At 53.0% G+C, this 23,197-nt stretch overlaps 1 protein-coding gene and 1 pseudogene across 1 annotated transcript; one reads left to right on the top strand and one right to left on the bottom strand.

The window, feature by feature from the left end:
• Positions 1-8,514: 8,514 nt before the first annotated feature.
• Positions 8,515-9,221, top strand: LOC120678267 (annotated as a pseudogene).
• Positions 9,222-19,325: 10,104 nt separating this feature from the next.
• Positions 19,326-22,047, bottom strand: LOC120679590 (transcription factor bHLH78-like). The gene is made up of 8 exons (XM_039961200.1): positions 21,362-22,047; positions 21,023-21,265; positions 20,864-20,929; positions 20,457-20,525; positions 20,298-20,369; positions 19,988-20,203; positions 19,815-19,899; positions 19,326-19,722 (listed from the first exon to the last, which is right to left on the bottom strand). Exons 1-8 carry the CDS (start codon positions 21,764-21,766, stop codon positions 19,685-19,687), a joined length of 1,194 nt encoding a protein of 397 aa, XP_039817134.1. The 5' UTR covers positions 21,767-22,047; the 3' UTR covers positions 19,326-19,684.
• Positions 22,048-23,197: the final 1,150 nt, after the last annotated feature.

Below are 23,197 nucleotides of genomic sequence, written 5' to 3'. Positions count from 1 at the left end.
CCAAAACTCAATCCATAATCCTTCAAGGTTTGTTTCATCCAAAGTATCTGGGAGCAGCAGCTAGCAGCGGCAACATACTCAGCTTCAGTGGAAGAAAGCGCTACACTAGCCTGCTTGCGAGAGGACCAAGACACCAAAGATGTACCGAGAAATTGACAAGTGCCGGATGTCGACTTGCGATCCAACCGACACCCACCGAAATCGGCATCAGAAAAGCCCACCAAAACCAGAGAGGAATCCGCAGAGTACCAAAGACCAAATTCAGGTTTGAATTTCAGATACCTGAAGATGCGTTTCACCACCTGCCTGTGGGAGGTGCGCGGAGAAGCCTGGTACCGCGCATAAAGGCCGACCCCGAACTGAATGTCCAGCCGGGTCGCCGTCAGGTACAGGAGCGAGCCGATCATGCTCCTGTACTCCTTCTGGTCCACCGCCTCGCCGTCCAAGTCCTCATCAAGCGCCGTCGAAGTACTGATCGGAGTCGGCTGAGGAGACAAGTCGCTCATGTCGAACTTCCGCAGCAAGTCCCTGGTGTACTTGGCTTGATGGACGAACGTGCCCTGAAAAGTTTGCTTGATCTGCAGCCCGAGGAAGAACTACAGCTCACCCATCATGCTCATCTCGAACTCCCTGGACATCTGCTCAGAAAACTTCGAGACAAGAGTGTGAGAAGAGCCACCAAAGATAATATCATCCACGTATATCTGAACTAATAGGAAATCAGTGCTAGACCGCATGAGGAACAAAGTTTTATCCACACATCCCATTTTAAAGCCCTGAGCCAGCAAAAATATTTTCAATCTATCATACCAAGCTCTGGGTGCCTGTTTCAAACCATAAAGTGCTTTTTGAAGTTTATAAACACGGTTTGGAAACTTGAGATTTTCGAAACCAGGGGGTTGCATCACATAAACCTCTTCTTCGATAAAACCATTTAAGAAGGAAGATTTCACATCCATTTGGAAAACTTTAAAACCCTTGAAAACAGCAAATGCAAGAAAGATTCGAATAGCTTCCAAACGAGCAACAGGGGCAAAAGTCTCCTCAAAATCAATACCCTCTTTTTGGCAAAACCCCTGGGAAACAAGACGAGCCTTGTTTCGAATAACCAACCCATCCTCACCCTGCTTATTTTTGAAAACCCACTTCGTTCCGATGGGATTACAAGCAGGTGGAGGCTCGACTAAAACCCAAACTTGGTTTCTTTCAAAAATTTCAAATTCCTCATGCATGGCATTGACCCAATTAGAATCAGAAAGAGCGTGTCCAATATCTTTGGACTCAAAAGAGGCAACAAAAGCTGAATGAGCAAAGCCAGCGATACTTGTTACCTTGGACCTGGTGACTCGCTCGTTGAGATCACCTAGCATCTGTTGAGGTTGATGACGATTGACGACGCTGAATATGTCGAGGTGCTTCCCGCGTCGAAGTCACCTCCTCCTCAACCAAGTCTGGTGTCTCCTCAGGTGCAGCTGGTGAAGCCTGAGTCACCTCCTCGATCAGCCCCCGTGAAGTAGACGTAGTCGGATCGGGGCCGTCGTCATCGTCTGAGCTCGTGGCGGAAGTAACTGGGTCCACAGTACACGTGGTAGCCTCAGTCTCACCCTTCGCAGCTTCTTCCTCCTCTTCTTCAAAGATGTAGGTGCCGAGCTCATCATCTCCTGCAACTTCAAAGACAGAAGAATTGCACGGTGCAGTCTCGTCGAAAGTGACTTCGCAAGTCTCTCTGACGATGTTAGTATCAATAATCAGCACACGGTACGCTCTAGAGTGAGAAGCATAACCGAGAAAAATGCCGTCAGATGAGCGAGACTCAAACTTATCAAGATTTCCATCTTTCAGCACAAAGCACCGGCAACCGAAAACTCTGAGATGGTCAACACGGGGCTGTCGACCAAACCGCAACTCATAAGAAGTCCTGTGCATGAAAGCACGCAAGAAAATGCGGTTGGACACGTAACAAGCGGTATTAACCGCCTCAGCCCAGTATTTGCGAGGAGTCCTATGCTCATCGAGCATCGTCCTCGCCATCTCAACCAACGTCCGATTCTTCCTCTCTACAACTCCATTCTGCTGTGGAGTGTAGGGAGAAGAATACTGGTGTTCAAGCCCTTGATCACTGCAAAAGACGTCAAAACGAACGTTTTTGAATTCTGTGCCATTATCACTGCGAATCGCTCGCATGGCCTGGGGTAGCTCGTTTTTCAATCTCAAGATCAAGTCTCGAACAAACTCGAAAGCCTCATCCTTACTTCTCATGAAAAAGACCCAAGAATAGCGAGAAAAGTCGTCCACGATCACAAGAACGTACCACTTCCCACCAACAGACATCACCCTAGAAGGACCAACTGTGTCCATGTGTAGCAACTCTCCAGGGTGAGCGGTCATCACCTGATTAACAAGTGGATGTGAAGTAGCAATCATCTTCCCATGGCGACACGGATGGCAAACAAGGTCCTTTTCAAACTTCAATTTGGGCAATCCTCGGATCAGGCCAAGTGAGCTAAGTCTCAACAACAGATCAAAGCTCAAATGTCCAAGTCTCCTATGTCACTTCCACAAATCAGAAGAAGGACCAGCCAACAAGCAACGAGAAGGGCCAAGAGGGGTTCCAGAGAAGTCAACCAAGAAAACCTGATCGCGAGGTGTAATCCGGCAAACCAAATCTCCTCTGAAATCCAAAACACACGAACAACCCTCCTTGAAGCGAACCTCAAACCCCTCATCATGAAGTTGCGAAACAGAAAGCAAATTGAAGCCAAGATTCGAAACCAAAGCAACTTCTCTCAGGGTAAAGCGATCAGAAACTCGAACAGCACCAAGTCCACGTACCTTTCCTCTTCTATTATCCTCGAACACAACGTACTCCTTTGAGCGCATCGGGGTGAGGCTGGAGAACCATTTGTCATTCCCGGTCATATGGCGCGAACAACCGGAGTCCATGATCCACGTGTTCTCCAAGTCTCCGACCTGCACATCAGTAGTGAGACAAAGGGTGAGCAAATATCTCAACACTGGGGTTAGCAAAGTGAGAAGCAAACCAGTGTCGAGCCATTTGCTCTACAGAAGGGTTAGCAAAACCAGGCAAAGCGTATCCCCCGTCCCGTCTACCGCGTGACTGACGAACACCACCGCGAGGAAAGCGTGGAGCATCGAAACCTCCTCCAAAGCCTCGGTCCCGTGGTCCATAGCCGTACTGAAAACGACCAAGAGCACGACCGGCAAAGCGACCACCCGCTGGAGCACGGTAACCACCACCGTCTCCCTGACCTCCACCTACACGGCGCGCCCTAGCATCTTGCCTACCACCACGCCGAGAAGGACCATGCACCCGAGCAGAGTATATGTCCGCGTTCCGTCTCTCCTGCTCTCGCCTCACAGCCCGCTTCCTCCTGAAGCAAAACTCCTCCAGGAGACCTTCCCTGTCACAGAACACGCAGTGGTACCTCACCTCACGCTTGGGGGGTGGAGGCCTAGCCTGCGGACGGGGAGGAGCAGCCCCCTTCTTCTGGGCAACCTGGGCTGCGGCAGCAGGGAGCGTGTCGAGGGGATTCCTCAGCTCATTGGGTTTTGGAACCCAAACCTGCTTCTGTGGAGGTGCTTTTTGTGGTTCTTTCAGCACACCATCCACGGGGTCAACAAGTGAAGGCTGCGTGCTCGTACTAGCAGTATTTCCAGCAGCCTTGCCAATCTTACCATACAACCTGTCAAAGTCTGACTTCGTGTATGTGTAACCGACCCCAAACCCATCACCACGCTTGAACTGTTTAATCATCATGCCCAACTGCGGCTCACTGCTTGAAACCCAACTCAGAATCGCCCTAAGATAGGTATTCTCATTCTCTAAGTTGTCTTTCTCTACCGCAAGACTATCCAGATCAGCAATCAACCCAGGGCAAATAGAGCAGTCAATAGGTGGGCTAGACTCTATGACCTTAGTCTTCCCAAAAGACTTGATCAAAGCGTTCTTCTCATCTAGCTCCGACCTAAACGTGGGACAAAGCTTACAAGCACCAAGCAAAACTGGCCTAGACTTCATCTCCTCTAGCTCGCACACAACAGTAGCAAACTTGGACTGCAACGAAACTAGATCGGACTTAAAGATAGGACACTCATCACATTCAAGCACATCGCTAACAATAGGAGCGTCCTTAGCCAGTTCTAGTTCATGCTTGGCCTTAGCGAGCTCATGAGACACGTCAGCAAGCGAAGTCTTACCAACATCTAAGTTCGCGACGTTCTCATCATGCCTGGCACGGAGAGCAACAAGATCGTTCATGTGAGATATGCAGCCAGCGCACTCATCCTCACTAGATTTCTCCCTAGCACAAGCTAGCTCAGCCCTAAGCTTTCTACGCTCTCTAGCTGCTTCCTTAAGCAGGCTTTTCTGGTTGTCGAGAGCGGCGTACAACTCCCTAACCTCTGTATCTAACAGGTCGATCGTGGAGTTTACCTCTGAATCACTCTCGGATCCAGGAGAAGAGTCGGCGTGCGTCGGTGTAGCATGTCCACCTGAAGACGCTCGTGCACCATCGGCTTCGCCCGCCATGGTGCAGAAACTCTTGCGCCGACCGGCCGCCAAGCAAAGGCCGATGAAGCCGGTGGCTTCCTTGTCCCGCTTCTTCTTCTTCTTGTCATCATCGTCGGAAGTCGGTGAAGAAGAGCGGTCGGTGTCGGAGCTCTTGTCGAGGTCGCTGAGCTGTGCCAGGAAGGTCATCTCCCGCTTCTTGGCCTTTGTACTGGAAGCGCTTCTTGAGTGACTCCTTATCGAAGCGTCCTCCCCGATCACGACTGCGGTGCTTGTGGAGCCGACGCTCCTTGTTGGAGCCTCCCTCGTCGCGGTCGCGGTGGCGGTAGTAGTCGAAGTGGTTGTTCTGGCCACCGCCGGACTTCTTGGGGCAATCGGCGATGAAGTGGTTCAAATCGCCGCAGTTGTAGCACCCGGGGTTCTTCTTCCTCTGCCTGTTGTGATAGACGCGCTGGAACTTGCTGATGAGGAGGCACAAGTCGTCGTCGCCCAGCGTCTCCAGCTGTTCATCTGAAACATAAGGCAAAGAGGCAAGAGAAAAGCCAAGAGCAGAGTTAGCGTTAGAGCTCGATCCACCTGGGCCAGTCACAAGAGCGATGCTCTTGGAAGGAGAGGCACCATTGAGCTTGGCTCGTGTCTGGTTATCCACCTCCGTGGCCTTGAGCTTGCTGAAAAGCTCGTTCACCGTCAGAGTCTCATAGCCAGCAGACTCAATGATGGTGTTCACCTTGAGATCCCACACAGAGCGGTCAAGTGTGTAGAGCAACTTGAGGGCTTTCTCGTGCTCTGTGTACTCAAGGGCATCAGCAGATCTGTTCGCATTGACTTTGTTCACAATCGACTGAAAACGACTGAACATCAAGTCAATGCTCTCACCCGACTCTTGTGTAAAGTTCTCGTACTCACGCCGGTGAGTCTCGAACAGTCTGGCCTTGACCTGAGGTGTGCCCTCGTGGTAGTTCTCAAGATACGTCCAAATCTTGTGGGCTTCCTGAAAACTCTGGACGCGTGAGAACTCCGCACGAGAAACGCCAGCGAACAAGGCATTGACAGCCTTGTCGTTAGCCTCGTGCTCGGTCACTTGAAGAGGAGTGACCCGAGCGGCAAGCACCACGTAAGCCTGGTTCTTGGTAATATCCTAGATCTCGGCTCCCATGCTCTGCAAGAAGGCTCTCATGCGAACCTTCCAGTAGGCATAGTCCTCGCCGGAAAACACCGGGATCTTCCCAAGACTCGCCATGGTCGCCAAGTAGTTTTCGAACCAGTTAAGGTACTGAAAACCTCAACCCAGCTCTGATACCAATTGAGGGACCGAAACTGGCGACCAGAGGGGGGGTGAATGGGAGCCGATCAAAATTTCTTCGAAATTTGAAACGTCGACCTATGTCCCAAAATAACCGCAAACCCTCGAACCTAGGTCAGCGAGAATAGCTATGGACAAGCTATCTCGAAGCAGAAGACCCAGTTCGCAGCGCGGAAGCAAAGGCGAGAGAAACTTCTCAAACCGCAACGCAGCACACACAGACCGGTCTGACCGGTGCATTGGACCGGTCTGACCGGTCGGGCAGTTCAAACCCAGACTGACCGGTGTGACCGGTCTCGCCCACCGGTCTGACCGCTGTCGTCCAGAAAACCCGCAAACAAATCTTCAAACCACGAATCTCGAGCAAACGAAGTCCAAATCCAACCAAACTTGGAGGAAAGCTTCATAACTACCCCGTGAACATATCCACAAAAGATCTCACCCAAAAGATTCACGGGTCGAGAGAAATCGAGGAAAGATCAAAGAGGATTGGGGTTTTCTCAAGAACACAAAATCGCCAATTCGTGAGAACTCATGATTCCAGGGGGTTTGGCACTAGGCTATATGCATAGGAATCGTTCCAAAGAGTTCATCAAACCATGAAATCAAGGGCTGGTCTCCTCCAAACAAGAAACACACCAAAAGAGGAGAATTGAACCCAAAATGCAAGAGAGAAGGGGAGGACGAGATGCTCAGCACACACAAGTAAATCTCAAACAAATTTCATCCATTAATCTCAGAGGAATTCACCTATACAAAGGCTAGAGCCATCCGCCCATCATCCACCCTCTAGATTGGAAAGAAAAGCTATAATCTAAACTCTCTTTGCGTTGGAGACCTTGGCCCTAACCTGAGCAGGGGGGAGGGGGAAGGAAAAACCGAAAAGGACTCAAGAGACTCACCCCCACGAATAGGTGAGGGGGACTTAAATACCCAGCTGCTGCGGCTAGACCGGTCAGACCGGTCCAAGGGACCGGTCAGACCGGTCGGGTCTGCAGCAGCCCTGTACAGTCCTCAATCAACGGTGGAGTTTCTTTCTTCGACCCGAAGTTTTCCCTGCGATGCCTCCACGTTGACGAAGATCCGGTCCGCGGTTTTGGAGGGTCCGCGAAACCCAGGTAGGTGGCCGGTTTTGAGAAAACCGCCAAAACTTCACGCGCGGGAAGATTCACGCCTCCACGCCGTGGCCCTAGACGTCGTTCCCGCCTCGGCCTTCTGACGGCCCTAGACGCCGCCCGACGCCCGTCACCTCCTCGCCCATAGCGAGGCCCTAAACGCCGTCGACGCCCGTCGCCTCCGCCAGTCCCAAGACCGACGCCCGTGCCTCCACGACTTGGCGTCTTCAACCACCGTCCGCCTGCTTGGTTTTGTGGCGCAAACCAAGAAACCTGCCTTCCGTCGCCGCTTGCGCCCTCGATCCAGGAGTGGACGCCACAGCTGCCGCCCGGCCCGAGCTCCTCCACGGCAACTCACCGTCGACACTCGACGCCCGTGTACCTGCAATCCAAAGACCAAGCGCACGATCACACCGCACGGTTGATAATTCACTCATCACAAGCATGATAGAGTACTCAACATTCCTCACTATCGTGGGATGGTGTAGCACTGGATCAGAATCTTGTTCCACTTGATGCAGCGGCGGCACGACGAATTCCTCTTGGTCGTTCAATGGTGGATGCATGGGCTTGGTCAGGGGAATGGCATGGCCTCTACTTAGTGAAATCAGGCTACCGCATGCTTGCAGCATCCGAGGCTCAGCAGCGGGATTTTGTGCAAAGGAAAGCGACCAATTCAAATCACGGCGCTGACCCTATTTGGCAGAAACTATGGAAGTGCAAGGTACCCCCAAAGGTTCGGGTGTTCTGGTGGTGCGTTCTGCATGACTATCTATCGAGCAGAGCCAATCTCCACTGGCGGCACATCGATCCTCTCAGTACGTGTGACACATGTGGAGCTCGTGAGGAGACTACAATTCATGCACTTGTGGAACGCACATATGCAAGACGTTTTCGGATCAGGTTACGTGAACTCACTTGTGTAAAACTTCCAACTCCGAATCCGGTCTCGTGGGCATCAGAAATTCTGGATAACAGAACTTGTGGAGTTGATGACCAAACAATCATTTTGTGCGGAATGTGGTTGGTATGCTAGCAGCAGAAGCTGAAGCCCTACGTGCAGGTGTGCAGTTGATACACACAGTCACAAACGGGCCCGTGATGCTAGAGACCGACTCTTTGGAGGTGGTTGCCCTGTGGAACAACAGAGCAACACAGCGGTCCGAGTTTACGCCGATCTTTGATGACATTCAGGATTTAGCTTCTTCATTTTCTTCCTTTTGTATTATGCATGTCAAACGCACTGCCAATATGTCTGCCCATGCTTGTGCTCATTTTGTTGCATCTAGTGCCTTTGAAGTCTGGGCAAATGATGCCCCTAGTTTTCTTCTGCAGACCTTGCAAGATGATTGTGATCATGTTAATGAATGAATGAAGAAGCTGGTTCCAAAAGAAAACCATACCGGGGCCCGTGGTTGTTGACTTCGCGGCACGCGCCACAAATCCGAGCCTCCGTCCCGTCCCGTCACAGATTCACAGCACAACGAAACGAACGAACCCGTTGCCAGGACACGGCAGGACTCCAAAGCATCGAGGCTGCACCTGCACGCACTCTTCTGCAGCGATCGATGGATGGTACGTGCGTCGTGCCACAGTGGTGATTTTCTCCACGTTTTTCTGATACCGGGAAGCGCTGCGCCGCAGGGGGGTCCGTGGTGCGGATGGGGCCCTGCGGCGGCGGCGGGGGCGGGGGCGGGGGCGCCCGGGACGTGGACACGCGCGGCGTGGGCCGCGTCGCCGGGTGGCCGTCCACGGCCTGTCCGTGCTGTACGAGCGCGGCGGCGCCAGGAGTGGACCGACCTATGGGTGGGGTGTTGGGGGGGGGGGTGCGAGCTCGCAGAGGTACATCGCGTCGCGTTACCTTCCACTCAACAGTGTGCCCGTGGATTACGCTGCGGTTTCTCGCCGCCGGCGAGCGAGCAACGGCGGCGGCGCACGCGCCGAATTGGTTGCCGAAGCAGACCTTGACGATTTACCGTGCGGCACCAGATCGATCTGCCTGCGCCCGGAGGAGCACCTCACCAGCGTGGAAGGCCACTGCGGCGAGTTCGAGCGCAGCTTCGTGGTGCCCTCGCTCACGCTCGTCAGCGACCGCCACTCCTACGCCCCGGACGGCGTCCCGTTCGCGCTGCCGGCGGCCGGCGGCAGGATCCTCGGCTTCCACGCGCGCTCCGGCCGTCACCTCGACGCCGTCGGCACCGGGATCGAACGACAAGAAAGAGAGAGCAGTGATGGCCGCTCATGTAGTCATCCCGCATCGCTCGGCCTGGCATGACTGCGTAACCACCAATTAGCCCGCCGAACACGTGCTTGCTCTACGTCTCCGTCTCTGGCACCATCCGGCGCTGCAAGCCTGGCTACAACGCGTCCCACGCGCAGCCCGACCCGCCTGGCGGTGACGGCCGGCGCACCGCCGTGGCCCGCGCATCGGCCAGGGCAGGGCGCGGCAGGGCTAACGGGGGAGAGCGCGCGAGGCCACATGGCGCCGTATCGACGACGACGCCACGTCTCCACCACGGTCCCTGCTGAAGGCCTGCCTGCCTGGACCGCATGCCGGCGGCAGGCGGGCGCACCGGATCGCCAGCCATTACGCGCCACTGCTGCGAGCTACCACGTTGGGCATGCGTGCACGGCATGGCCGGAAATGCTTGCGCGTAGGCCTGGGCCGTCACCGGACCGCCCTTTGTGGCGTGGCTGGCCCGCGCTGGCGAGCTAGAACTGGGTCGGAATGAAATGCAACGGAGCCTTCAGCTGTTACCACCAGATCGAAGAAGACCTGCCCGTCCGCTTCAGCTATTTGGCTGCAGACAAGCCTAACGGCACCCGACCACTGGGTTCAGTGTCCCTGCTCGTATCACTCCTTGGTCCTTGCTGCTTGGTCCAGCGCCTCCTTTAATTTGAGATGGGAATTTAAGGCCGAAAGCTTAGTGCCGGTTAACTACACTTTAATTGGAAAAAGGAACCCCAGCCTTCTTCTTCTTCCTCGAATTATGTCTCTGAACGTCGTGTACAATCTACAAACCGCCCGCTGTCAGTTAGTCCTTCAGCATGAATTGGTCTTGTTTGGATCGCGCTACCTTCCTAGCGCGCACATTTTTTCGAAAAGGGAATCTCGCATATATGGAGTACTAAATGAAGTCTATTTGCAAAACTTTTTCAGGAATGGATGTAATTTTTCGTGACGAATCTAATGATGGTAATTAATCGATGATTGACTACAGTAATGATATAATAATCATTCTCTAATCACGCGGTCAAAAGCCTCGTTAGATTCTTCAAGGCTCCTAGCACATGAGTTCTAAAGTTGGTTTTGCAAACTGGCTTTGTTTGACACCGTAATTAGCAGTCAAAATGTTACTATTTTTAGCACAAGAACTAACCAAACAAGACAACCGTGCATGTGATGTGACGCCACAAGAACAACCGTGCATGCCGAAAACCCTGTACATGATGTACGAGGAGAGGAGTCGGACACAGACAAATCAAAAGTTCAGACATTCATGTCATGGATAGTCCGGCCAAGGAGTTCCTAACCGTCTTGTCAGATTCGACACTCTCTGAACATTCACCAATCAGTCCACGCTTGAATCACGTTGTGTTTTAGCCTTTTAGGCTTTGTAGCTAGTAGCATGCATAGTGAAGGTCACCTCCGTTCATACTTGGACAGGCCACGCATCACGACGACGATGACGACGACCAAGGCACCACGAACAAAAGTATAGGTGGTGGTGGCCAACTAGGACGCACAGCCGCGGGAAGCTAGCGGACACCCAGAACTGAACCCAAAACGACCCTCCTCCGGCCATGACAGCTCCCCGCAGGCTCAGGCAATGATACCAAGCCATGGCTCCTGAAAGCTGAATCCCATGATACCACCGAATCATGGACCAGATGAATGAAACTCCACTCCTCCCTCAGCCCCCTCCTCCTCAATCCATGCGATCCTGATCCACCTGACACCAACGCAGGCCGCGGAATCAGGTCCTCCATAACTCAACGGCAATCCCCTTCCCCTCCCATGGCGCACGGCGTGGCCGGTCCGGTAGGTCGGTCCATGGCACCCCCCCCCCCCCCCCCCCCCCCCCGCGCGTTGCGCCGCACCTGGTCCGGCCGGCCGGCCTTGAGGGCTGAGGCCACAACCCGGCTGGCTGGTGGCTGCTGCTATTGGACCATGGTTGTTGAAGGAACTAGTTGGCGGCGTCCCCACAGCCTCCGGAGGTCGGGCTGATAACGCTTGTGCTTCCAGTAGATTGCAAGCTAGCTCGCTCGCTCGCATCCCCACACCTTAACAACTCTTTACATGGGCATCAATGCCTTCGTGGACCATACCACAAGCAGTGCTCCTGCTGCTGCTGCCAGTGGCGAAGCCAGCCCAGAAAATGACCTAGGGCGGACTTTTACGATAAAATTTTTGCACGACCAGAGCGAGACGCCGAGACTTGCTGCCCGGCTGCAGGCGCCCGCGCCGGCGGCGCACGGGATCTGCTGTCGCCACCGACGGGCGCCGAGATGGGGTTGCTGAACGGACGGGCGTGGAGTGGCGTCGCGCAACGGCATCGACACGCCAGCGTGAGCGCCTGAGCAGGACTGCAGGGGGTAGATGGTGAACTGCCGAAATTGGCAGTGGCATCTGGTGGCAAGATGTAGTGCTGGGCTGTGGCGCTAGGTTGAACCACTTAAGAGGCCGCAGCCCACTCGACCTCGCGTTCGGGGGGCGCCGCCGCACCGCCATGAGCCCCTGCCGGAGTTGAGAACAGGGATATTGTCAGCACCCACGAACCAGAGAAAGCATCTCCTACTATGGGCCGCCGCACCAGGAAGCCTAGTGTCTGTCTTGGCGCGAATGGGTTCGCTAGATGTGCCTGCGCGCACGTATCAGGCCAAGCCCATGTAAACGCAAGAGAGTCGCTAGTTAAATACTGAGTGCGTGCGAGGAGAAATGGTATCGAACAACTTGTTTGAACTCTTACTCCTTTCTCAAGTAATCTATTATGCGGAAGCTAATTTTCTGTTCTCTTATATTTTTCCTATGTTTTTCAGATCCATCCTTTTCTTTTTCTGCTACCTCTACTGTTAACAAATATACTCTGGACTTCACTTAGAGGGACCTAGGGCGGCCGCCCTGGCTCGCCCTAGTGGTGGCTCCGCCACTGGCTGCTCCTGCAGCAGCTGCTGATCTTTCTTTTTTTCTTTCACAACACCTCACACTCCATCCATCTACAATATCGTCGCGAACAGTCACTGACACGAGAGCCTGCTTGGTTGGATGTCAAAATATTGGCATTGCCAAACTGTGAGTTTGCCAAAATATGGGTATGCTAATTGTTTTTACCAAAACCTTGGCAAGTTTAAAATGACGTTGGCTAGGTATGTTGCTTTTTTGGCCTTCAACCAAATAATTGTCAAAATTTATGGGCTTGTCCATATTTTGGCATGCCAATATTTCGGAAGTAAACCAATCAAGCTTGTAACCAGTCGGCTAGGCCCACATGTCAGTGACCGTTCGCGACGATTTTATCGACTGGCGATGCAACCGCAGCACGGGGCTGGCTACTTTACGGTCGACCGTAGGGGAGAGGTCCCTACGGTCGATATTCCGACAGCCCTTTTTCTATTTTTATTAACTCTTTTGTCGTTTTCTGAGAAAAAAATTCAGATTTTTTTTTTGAAGAGACAGATAATTTTTCAAGTGAAACTATGGAGGGGTAGAAAAAATTTGAATAAAAAAATTTCAAATTTTTTTGATGAAATAAAAAAATTACGAGAAAAAATTTGACAGAGAGAAATTTATGAAAATAAACTGAAAATTTGAAGAAAAAATTGTACATCCAAAAATAAAAAAATCGGGTAAATTTTTTTCTAAAAACTTTTGAAGGAAAAAACGAAAAAGTGAAAAAAACCTACCGGCTGCCCACCGGCGGTGGCGCCGCCCGCTTTGCCTCCGCTCGCCGGCGGCGCCGCCGCCCCGACCCGCCGCACCGCCTCCCTATCGCCTCCCAGCCGGAGCTCGCAGATCCCATCGCCTCCGGCCCGCCGCGCCGCCCCTCCCCGCCTCGCCTCGGCTCCCCTCCGCCACCGCCGGCCCGCCGCGCCTCCGCTCCCCTCCGCCGCCGCCGCGCCTCCGCTCCCCTCCGCCGCCGCCGGCCCGCCGCGCCGCCCCTCCCCTCCGCCGCCGGCGGCCCGCCGCCTCGCCTCCGCTCCCCTCCGCAGCCGCCGGCGCACCGCGCCTTTCCTCCTCGTCGCCGGCGCGCCGCGCCGCTCGGCTGCCGTGGTGCGCACGTGGTGGTCTGTGGAGCGCGAGGAAGGAGTGGGGGATGGGGTCGAGCGTGTGAATTGACCGTGAAATTCAAAAGTTACGGGCGACTGCAATTTCATCATGGGGCCGCGGCAGGGAGGACCAGGCTACCCAAATGGGAATTAGCTGTGGCATCTCAGGACTCCACCGGGCTGTCTTGCTTACTTTGCCGCCGGGGCGAGGGGAGGGGTTGGAATGGATCGGATACACGGCACGCTGTCCCGAATCGGCCCGACGGCGACGGTGCACCTAACAGCTGAATTGCGTTGCGTCCGGATGATCATTGCGAGGTGTTCATCATTGCTTTGCCTTTGCTCCCCCGATCTATCCATCCATCCGCTCCTCTGTTCAGCTGCTCTTTTTCCTCCTGCTTTCGCGTGGGTCGACGCGTCAGGGGAGCATGGCCGCCGGAAGGCACGAGCCCGATGGGGATGCTGCCGCCGCCGCCTCCGTCAACCGGGACCAGACGGATTATCCACTCCGACTTGATCCTTTGAGACTTGTCGACCAAGTGTTGAACTCCTTGAGCTCAAGCTTCTTTGTGTCTTCAGACTTTCAGAGACTGCAACCAGATGCCAAGATTCGTGGGGTAGACTGTAGGTAGCTCAGCTGGTGCTGAAACACAAAGCTTTTAGAGACCCCTCAAAAAAAACTTGTACAGAATGCAGGGTTTGGACGGAACAGTGGCTATCGGATCGACCCATTACATATTTAATTTGGTTTTGTTTATGATTATGAATTTATGATTCCGTCATGGAACATGTAGTATGATTCTCGCGAGCCATGATGTGAAATCGATGTAGCAGCGGTCGGCTCAATTCAATTCGTTTCATTTCAGCTCTTGAATTGGATCCGATTGTTATCACGCCACGCCACGCCACCACCATCACCTCGTCGATCAGATCTGGGAGGAACACTGATGAGCAGCCAACCAGGGCCGGCCGGCCATACCCTCAGATCCAGCTCGACCACGCCGGCGTTCTCCACAGCACGTGCCGTCTCGTCTCGCCGTCGTCGTCGACCGTCGCCGCATGCACGCTCACGCACGTCTCGGCGCACGGACCCGTCCATGGCATGCACGCGCCGACCGTATTCGTGTCGCCATCCGTGTACGTGCACCTTTTTCCACCTGTCGCGCCGCTGCCGTACGGGTACGGCCCGGCGGTGGCGGGATTCCCGACGGCGACGGCGATCCCTCCCATGATTCCGCTTCCGCCCGGCCGGCCGGGCCGGGCTCGCGTCGTGCGCTGGTCGCCGCCGTGTCACAGGGTGCGTTGGGGCCCGGGGCGCGCGCGCGGCGGGACTGAACCGAGAGGGCTTCGGCTTCCGTCCGCCGGCCCGCCTGACATGTCGCGGCCGGACGGGGCGCTGCCGCTTGACCGGCCGGCCGGGAGCAGCAAGAGCGGAGCTGCGGAGGAGGGGGGGAGGAAAAAGGAGCACGTGGTGATCGTGCCGGAGCCGGACCCCGAACGTGTGGCGGTGCGCGCGCCGCGCCGCCGGGCGGCCGCAAGTCAGCCGCCGACGTTCGCGTGGCGCGGTCGCCGGGAGGGAAAATACGGGCCCGCCGGAAAGCCGTGGGTCGCGGCCGGACCGGTAGGGAGGCGGAGGACGACGTGTTCTGCTACAGTCTTCTCATGCTCATGCGTGTTCCAAACATTTTTATTCGAGCTCACCTGCTCCATGTTGTTGATATGTCCAAGAGCCCATCATCACAATACGGTTTAAAGGCCTAAGTGGATATTGATCCAAGAGGGATTAGGGTTACTAATGGGCCTATGAGATAGAAGCGCATTAGTACGCCCTATATATATGAGGGAGGGGCTAGGGGGGCGATGACCTGAACCGCGCCACCTCCCTAGCCGCCGCCCCTCCCTCTCTCTCGGCCGCCGCCCTTGCCGTGCGTGCGGTGCTAGCACACCGACGCCCGACGTTTCATCCCCGTACGTGTGGACTCCGTGGAGGCGCTGCTGCGACTGCTGCGCTGATCGGCTGCTGGGATCAAGTACGAGGAGCTCGGTTCGTGGGACGTGATCGACTACTTCCTCTACATCGACGCGTGACTTCTTCCGCTGCGCTGCGCGTCTAGTGGTAACGATCTATGATCTTCTACTCGCAAGTATCTTGGGTTTATGCGGTAGTGATGCTAGCGTAGCCTACCCGTTTCCCTTCACTCTAAACATTTCTTGTTTTTTTAAGAACTTAGCATTTCTTTTTTTGAGCTTGCTACATGTTCAAACAAAACATGTCAACCGAGTTCGAGGTGCATTGTTAGGGATGAAAGCGGGAATGGGAAAATCCCGTACCATCCGACACCATATTCCGAATATACCGCCCGTATCCCGAATTGGCGGGAAAAACAGAACAGAAAACTTCCCGAGAAATATGGTCAGGAACGGGAACGGAAGTGGTTGAGGCGTTTTCCCGCCCGTATTTTCGGTTTCCCGTATAGAGTTGGAAAAATTCCCGCGGGAATTCCCGTACCCCTACCTCATTTTGGCCCATTTCTTTCGATCTCAGCGGCCCAGCCCAATTCGGCGACCCACGCACAGCGCGCACCAAAATTGGGCAGCGCACCCCACTCTCCCGCTCCCCAAACCCTAAAGGCGCCTAATTTTTCCCCTTTCCCTCCCCATATCGGCCGCCCGCCGCCGCACACTCTCTCTGAGTCTCAGTCTCTCTCTCTCCCGCAGACCGCAGTCTCGCACTCTCGCTCGGCGCTCGCCCCGCTCGCCCGCTCCGCCCTCCCGCCGTCCCCCTCAGCCCCTCCGACCGGCGACCGGTGCCGCGCCGCCCGCTCGCCCTGCTCGCCCGCTCCGCCCTCCAACAGTCCCTCCCGCCGTCCCCCTCCGACCGGCGCTGCGCCGCGCGCCGCCCGCCGACCGGCGAGCGGCGGCGAGAGCCGCACCCCGGCAGCCCCCAGGACGCGACGCCCGTGCTCTCTTCCGTCCTCCAGTCCTCAGGCCCACCACCGCCACCAAGGATGTCGCGTCTAGGAGGTCCTGGTGCTGCCTCACCGGCATCCAAGCGCCGGCTCATCCTCGAGCCACTACGGCCGCCGGTGGTGGTGCACAGCACCACACTTCCTCCAACGTCAACCACAGGTAATTTTCAAAATCAATGTGTATGTAGTTCACTAGTTCATGCTGCTGCTATAGTTCTCGATAGATCTGTCATCTGTACATGAGTAGAGAGTAGAGTAGATCCTCCTGCTTGGTGAATGGAGACAGTGATGGAGAAATGAATGGGCAAGCCGATGATTTCTAGAGTTTGGAAGTTGCGAAATTAGACTTGTTTGGTGAATGGTTAATTGGTCATGATATTGTTGCCTGTTGTGGCATTTATCTTTAAATTTGGACTTGTGAACTGCTGCCTGTTGTGGCATTTATCTTTAAATTTGGACTTGTGAACTGCTGCACGTGGTGTTGTGGCATTCATTTTTAAACTTGGACTAGTTGCGAGTTGCGAGTTGCATGTTGCTGGTTGCCTGCTGTATTCCTGTGCTGTGCTCACTGCTATACTCATGTGCTGTGCTCGCTGCTCGGTGCTCCTGTTGCCTGATGTACGCCTTACTGCCTGTACTCATGTTGATGGTAGTTGGTAGACGCCAGCGGCCAGCCGTATGCTAGATTGCTGTGTGCATACTGCATAGTTGCTAGTTGGAGGTTGGAACTATCTTCTCGAGCTTAATATTTCAAGGGGTTACATATATATTCCCGTCTTGAGTTCTCGGTTCCCGACCGTAACCGGCATATTCCCGATCGAACTCTTCCGTTCCCGATGTCCCGTATTACCGATTTCGTTTTTTCGCCCGACGTTTCGTTCCCGATCCCGATCGCGGTCAAAAAAAATGGTGACGGAATGGTTTGAGGGTTTTCCCGCTCGTTCCCGACCGTCCCTATGGATTGTTTTTATTTCCGAACGAACCGTGGACACTACACGAGACAGTGGACCTGAGTTTGAACTTTGAAGGATGCGAAAGCGAAAGGATTTAAATCTTCAGCTCGCGGTACGGCGCGAAGGTCAGAAGGACCTAAAGGAAAGCACGTCGTGGAGCCTTGGAGAAGCAGGGCACGGTGGCGGCGGCGATGCCTCGCCGCGGTTCGTTCTCTGCACCCGGGGCGCGCGTCCCCATGGAAACAGTGGCTGCGATCGGAGTCGGAGGGGGAAGAAATGGGCAGGCACGGCATTGAACGCCCGGGGACTGTGAAGGGACGGAGAGGTTTTCGCTGCCGCGGCGAGGTCCGTGGACCAGGGCCGCTACGGCCACGAGGCGCGCGCGTGTGGGGGTAGAGAGAGAGAGGACAAGCAAGCGCGAGCGGTGGGTGCACGCGGCGTGCGGATTGACGGATGGCGTTTTCCCGGGCGGGGAGCGGCCGGCGAGAGCGACGGCGAGCCTAACCGCGGGATTGGCAGGGGAGCACGCCGCTTTTGGGGACGGTCCCTGTAGGCGCCGCGCACGGCGCACGCGCGTACACGAACCGGAGCCCGCAGGGAGGAAGGCAACAAAGACCGGGCCTGACAGCGTACTGTTCTGGATCACCATCTGGGGCTTGTCCGGGGAAAACACGCAGACCATGGGTTATTCTTTCTTGGTGAATCTAGAAGCATGAGAGCATCTACCTTGTATTTTCAACGTTTATATGAAAATATATACTGATGACCAAAGTTTTTTTAAGTTAATTTTGTGGCATTTTAGAATTACATATGTATTTTTTTTTATCTTCAACTATTTCTAAATTAAGGATTGTTTCCTTAGCTGTCAATCCGATTCCTAATCGGGATGATCGTTTGATGAGTTAGGAGTTCGAGACAGTTTAAAATTAGCGTTTGACGAGTAAAATAGAAAAAATAAAGTTCTTGACCAACACGTACTCCTCTAATAATCTGTATATTTATACAACTTCATGGAGCAATGCACGGGTATATTAATCTTATATTATCTTATTATTTGGCCAACAAACGGAGTCTCCACGCTCGCTCTCAAGACCTAGAAATTCCCACGTTTATCGGAGAAAAATAGAAAAAAAATTACACACCACTACCATTATGATAAATTTAGCTTAAAATATCCCTGTGTCTAATTAAAAATCACCCACAAATGTCATTATGAAAAATTAAATATATATATACTATTAATAAAAACTAAAACTAACAACAGTTAATTAAAATAAAATAAGAATAAGAATAATTATATGCATAATATTATTAAAGCTCAACAAATCAAACTGTTATTATAGGTAGATCATATTTGAATTGTTTTAACCAACAATAAGACATACTTTGCGATAATAAACAGGGTGATATATGGTAAAAATAGTATAATATTTAAGTAAGGATACAATAACATGCAAATTTTTTAATTTTCAATACTAGTTGCGCAAATGCGCGGGCTATAATTAACTAGTAAATGCTAAAACAACATATGTCTCGAACCAGAACAATATCGTGAAACACGCGTTTGCTCAGTGCCATGTTCCGGATCCTTGCAAAGTAAACATCACTGGAATTGAATCCTGCCACTCTCTTAGCATGTAGCACGACAGAGCAACTAAACTGTTCAGGGACGCTAGCTACCAAACCAACGGAAGCAGAGCACTCGTAGAACGCAACGGAGCAGCGCGGTCAGGCCCCGAGGACGTCCAGCGGGGAGCGAGCCTGGCCCGAGAGCGAGAGGGCTCGCCGTAGAAAAGTGACGCCGACGCGTAACCTACCGCGCCATGCACCCGTAGAGAAGGTAGAGCAGATCGCCGTCGGCGACGAGGACGAGCGAGCCGGACGGCGACAGGCGCGCGCGCACCAACTGCCCACGGGCAGCGTCCGCCGACGAGCTCGCTCCAAGCCCCCTGGCCATGACGGGGGGCAGCCGGCAGCTTGCTCGGGCAGCTTGCCCCGTAGCGACGAAGCATCAGGAGCCGCGACGCGAGATATTCAGGGAAAGCAAGGGATAGCTCGCAATGGTACAGCTAAACTGATGGGGAAACGATGGGACATCGGCAGCATTTGTGACAGGACAGGACAGGACCCAGTGCTTCATGCTTTCAGCCAGCTAGCTACCCTTCTTCCAGCTCATGCAGACTAGGAACCTGGCGCCAGTAACCAACAGTATTCTTAATTTCTTATACACATACTAGTAACTATCCGGTGATTGTTACGGCTAATCAATCTTCTTGGAGACAGTAATCGCTGCGTGAAAATATCGGAAAAAGAAAGAAAAAAGAATCGCATCGCCCTACAGGCAGGATCATGACAGACGAATTCGTCGTCGCCAAGGGCCTGCGTACAGACTGTCTGTTAGCTAGGAGTACCTTCCGAGTTCAGAGCTCGGAGCTTCACTCAGCCGCTGCCACTGATGCTGTAGTGCTCTTAGTTCCTTCCTTCTGCTATGTACAGATCACTCCCTCGGGTTGGTTGGTCGGTCGGTGGTGGTAGTCTACGACGACTGACTAGAACTCCATCTTCATGTGGCCCGCTTGCAATTGACCTGTTTTTGGACGGGAATTCGGGCAGGTCAAGTGAGATGTCTGAACTGAAGCGAGCAGGATTCAGTGAAACATTTCTGAACTTTTTACTGACCGTGGAAACATCCGTTCTCCTCCTGGCTCTGCCCGTTGTCGATGTGGAAAACGCTCTGGAGATCGTCCTCCCAGAAGTTCCTTTGCTGAAAGGAATGCAAACCAGCAGCTACGTTAGGATAAGGTTTCCAAAGAACGGTCGATTCAGTTTGGTATCATTCAGGATCAAGTTACCTGCAGGTTTGTGCTGGGCGTTCCATCCTGAAACGCGTACTGCCCGTTGGTGGCCTGGGACAGGGCCAGGTCCAGCGGGTTCAGGCCGCATTGGTTCTCCATGCCGTTCTGAACAAACGACTGGAAGACGTCTCCTTGATCGCTGAAGGGGAAACCTGAGCTGGAGCTTTCCAGCGAGAAGACTGAACTTGCTGAAGGGCCACAGGCTTGGAACATCTGAATTTTTGCAGCGGCGTATGTGATGAGTGAGTAGCTAGTCGTTTGGTGGACCATCACAAGACATGTTCAGAAGGGGGAAGTTGAAACTTACATCCTTCTGCAGGAGGGTAGGCAGGTTACTGAAGTCAAGTGGATTCACAGTTGCAAGCTTCATGGAGAGGAACTGCAGCCACAAGGCAGTGAAATTGTTCAGAATTCTGAAACTGCATCGATGATGGCATCAATCGATTTGAACAGGACTGCTGCTTACCTCGACTTGTCGTTGCAGAGACTGGACGTAGTTTATGATTTCATCAAGCATAAGTGCTTTGCCAATCACCTAAACAAAACAACATTTAGGCCCAGTTTAGTTTCCAAATTTTTTTTTCTACAATACCCGTCATATCGAATTTTTAGACACATGCATAAAGCATTAAATATTAAAAGAAATAACTAATTATACAGTCTGACTGATTCTCACGAGATGAATCTAACGACGTTAATTAATCCATAATTGGACATTAATTATCAAATAACAACGAAACGTGCTACAGTACCCAAACTCAAACTTTTTCACCAACTAAACACACCCTTAACCAAAAGAATTCGGTGACCTTGTGGCTCTGGGATGAACATGAACTACTTGTACTCCTTTTCCAAGTTGCTCATTCCACGTACCTTGTTGCATCCTGGCACCAGGTCCTGGAGAACCTTCATCCTCTGGCTGATCCTCTCCCTTCTCACCTATTGAACACACAAGATGAAGTCAACACGGAGTGATGGAATTCGACGAGCTGGAAGGGGGCAGGCATGGCAGGGAAATGATGGGAACTGTACCCTCTCTGCGAGGCTGTGGCTGTCAGTGGCCTGCCCTCTCCTGGCCCGGACATGGACGTAGTCCTTGGGGGGCTCCACCGGCTTGGCATTCTTCCCCTTCCCCGCCGGCTTGTGCCCGCCGTCCTCGACGGAGCTGTCGCTACCGGCCTGCTCCGACTTGGGCTTCACGGGGCTCTCCTCCTTCTTCCCCTCGGCGCCCTCCGTCTTGCACCTCTTGGCGTCCGGATCCTTCTGGTCCCCAGCCTGAGCGCAAGGAATTTCGACGCCAACTCCAGCGTCAGTGGCGCGAAACGCGGGGCAGGAGCTAGCGGGGCAGCAATTCAGCAGCGCGAAGCTCACCTGGGCAGAGGACTCCTTGCCCTTGCCTTTGGCCGCGGCGGGCGCCTTCCTCTTCTTGGCATTGGCGTCCTTCATCGCGGACGCCGGGTCGGACACCGACGACGCCTCCCGGGAGCCGGCGAACTCGCCGTTGCTCGCGGCGGGCGCCGGCAGCGGCAGCCCGAAGAGGCCGGCCGCGGCGCCGGCGCCGGCGAAGCGCTGCCCGCTGAAGCTGGACAGCCGCGCCGCGCGCTCCGCGAACCCGGGGTCGCCGCAGAACCTCTCCAGGCAGTCCTCCCCGCCGTCGCCGCCCGCCGCGGCGGCGTCCAGCATCGCCGGCACGGAGCCGAGCACGCCGAAGTCGAGCCTCGGCGCCGAGCTCAGCAGGCTGGCAATGTAGTCCCCGCCGCCGGCCCTGCCCTCCATCGCGCCCGACCGCAGGAGAGCTGACTAGAGTAGACTGGCCGGAACGGGAACGCCGTCCGAGGAGCGGGTCCTTCCTCCCTTTTCGCGGTGGTGGAATTGGGGAAAGGCGCCTCCTTTAGGTGGCGAATCGGAGGCAGAGGAGGAGATTTATAGGGGAGGGGAGGTGGGGGATGATGCTTGAGGGATTGGACAATGGGCTGGAGGTCAAAGCGTGGTGGTGAACTGGTGATGCCCCGCTGCAGCTGGAAGTGGAAGCTTTTCGGTTTGGGGTGGATATCATGAGGCTGCCTTTTCAGGCTGCGCCACTGCCCTAACCCAATTTAAGCAGCTCTGCCTCCGGCGCCGTAACAGGTAAATACTGGAGTACTTTTGAAAACGTAGTAAATACTACTCCCTCCGTTCCAAATAATAAGTTATTCCAAAAATTTTGGAGAGTCAAATCATCTCAACATTTGACCAATGTTATAGAGAGAAATATAAAAATTTATGACATCAAATAGATATATTATGAAAATATAGCTAATAAAGAATCTAGTGATACTTAATTGGTATCATAAATGTTATTATCTTGCTATATAAATTTGGTCAAATTTGAAAAACTTTGACTCTCCAGGATTCTTAGAATGACTTATAATTTGGAACGGATGGAGTATTTTCTCCGAAAAAAATACAACTCTCGTTTTTCTGATAAGTCAAACAATTTTAAATTTTACTAAATTTTATAAAAGTTACTAATATAATGATACTAGATTTAGTATAAAAATATATTATATGATTAATATAATGATACTTATTTTATAATATAAATATTAATACTACTTTGTATAAATTTGATCAAATTACTCCTGCGGAAAGCGAGAGTTGCATTTTTTATAGGACAGAGAGAGTAGGAAGTAAAAAAAAACTCAACCCGGTGGCTGTCAATGTTAACCTTACATGGTAAAATTTGATTGTTTTCTAATCCGGACAGTCCAGAGTTTGGTTTCCTGATCTCAGGGAAAATTTGACTAGTGTAATTTGTCACTTAGACACCAAATAATGTTTATCTTTAGACTTGCATACTCACCTTCTTGATCAAATCTTTTGCTGGTTTTCTTGACGTGCAATCTTATCAGTTCACCGTTGCACGATACAGAATGATACTAGTCCAAACATAGGCACTATGATTGACAGTGTCATCAAGAATTTTCAGGATTAAGCAATTTGCATATTTTTTTAGCCACTACATCTTGCAACAGTTATACGATTTGAATTGGTATCTTTGGAATGCGACTTTCATTGACGCCAATGATGCAGGAATTTTTCATTTGCGGCGGGGGATAGCCACTGGTGCTTCATAGGACACTGATGGATGATGAGGTGATAATTGTGACAGAGAGAGCAAGTGAAAAAAAAGAGAGAGGAAGTTTTGTAGTGTGAGGCTGACAAGAC

The sequence above is a fragment of the Panicum virgatum genome, chromosome 6N (assembly GCF_016808335.1).
Source record: "Panicum virgatum strain AP13 chromosome 6N, P.virgatum_v5, whole genome shotgun sequence".
In the NCBI taxonomy this organism is placed as follows: Eukaryota; Viridiplantae; Streptophyta; class Magnoliopsida; order Poales; family Poaceae; genus Panicum; species Panicum virgatum.
This window is presented reverse-complemented; position numbering and strand designations above follow the sequence as displayed.

What these genes read in the sequence shown, in the direction of transcription:
- LOC120679590 (XM_039961200.1), bottom strand. Translation starts at nt 21,766, where the DNA reads ATGGAGGGCAGGGCCGGCGGCGGGGACTACATTGCCAGCCTGCTGAGC. An exon ending in GCAAGGAGTCCTCTGCCCAG is followed by an intron (nt 21,266 to 21,361) that starts GTGAGCTTCGCG and finishes CCTTGCGCTCAG; the next exon opens with GCTGGGGACCAGAAGGATCC. An exon ending in CGCCCAGCACAAACCTGCAG is followed by an intron (nt 19,900 to 19,987) that starts GTAACTTGATCC and finishes CATTCCTTTCAG; the next exon opens with CAAAGGAACTTCTGGGAGGA.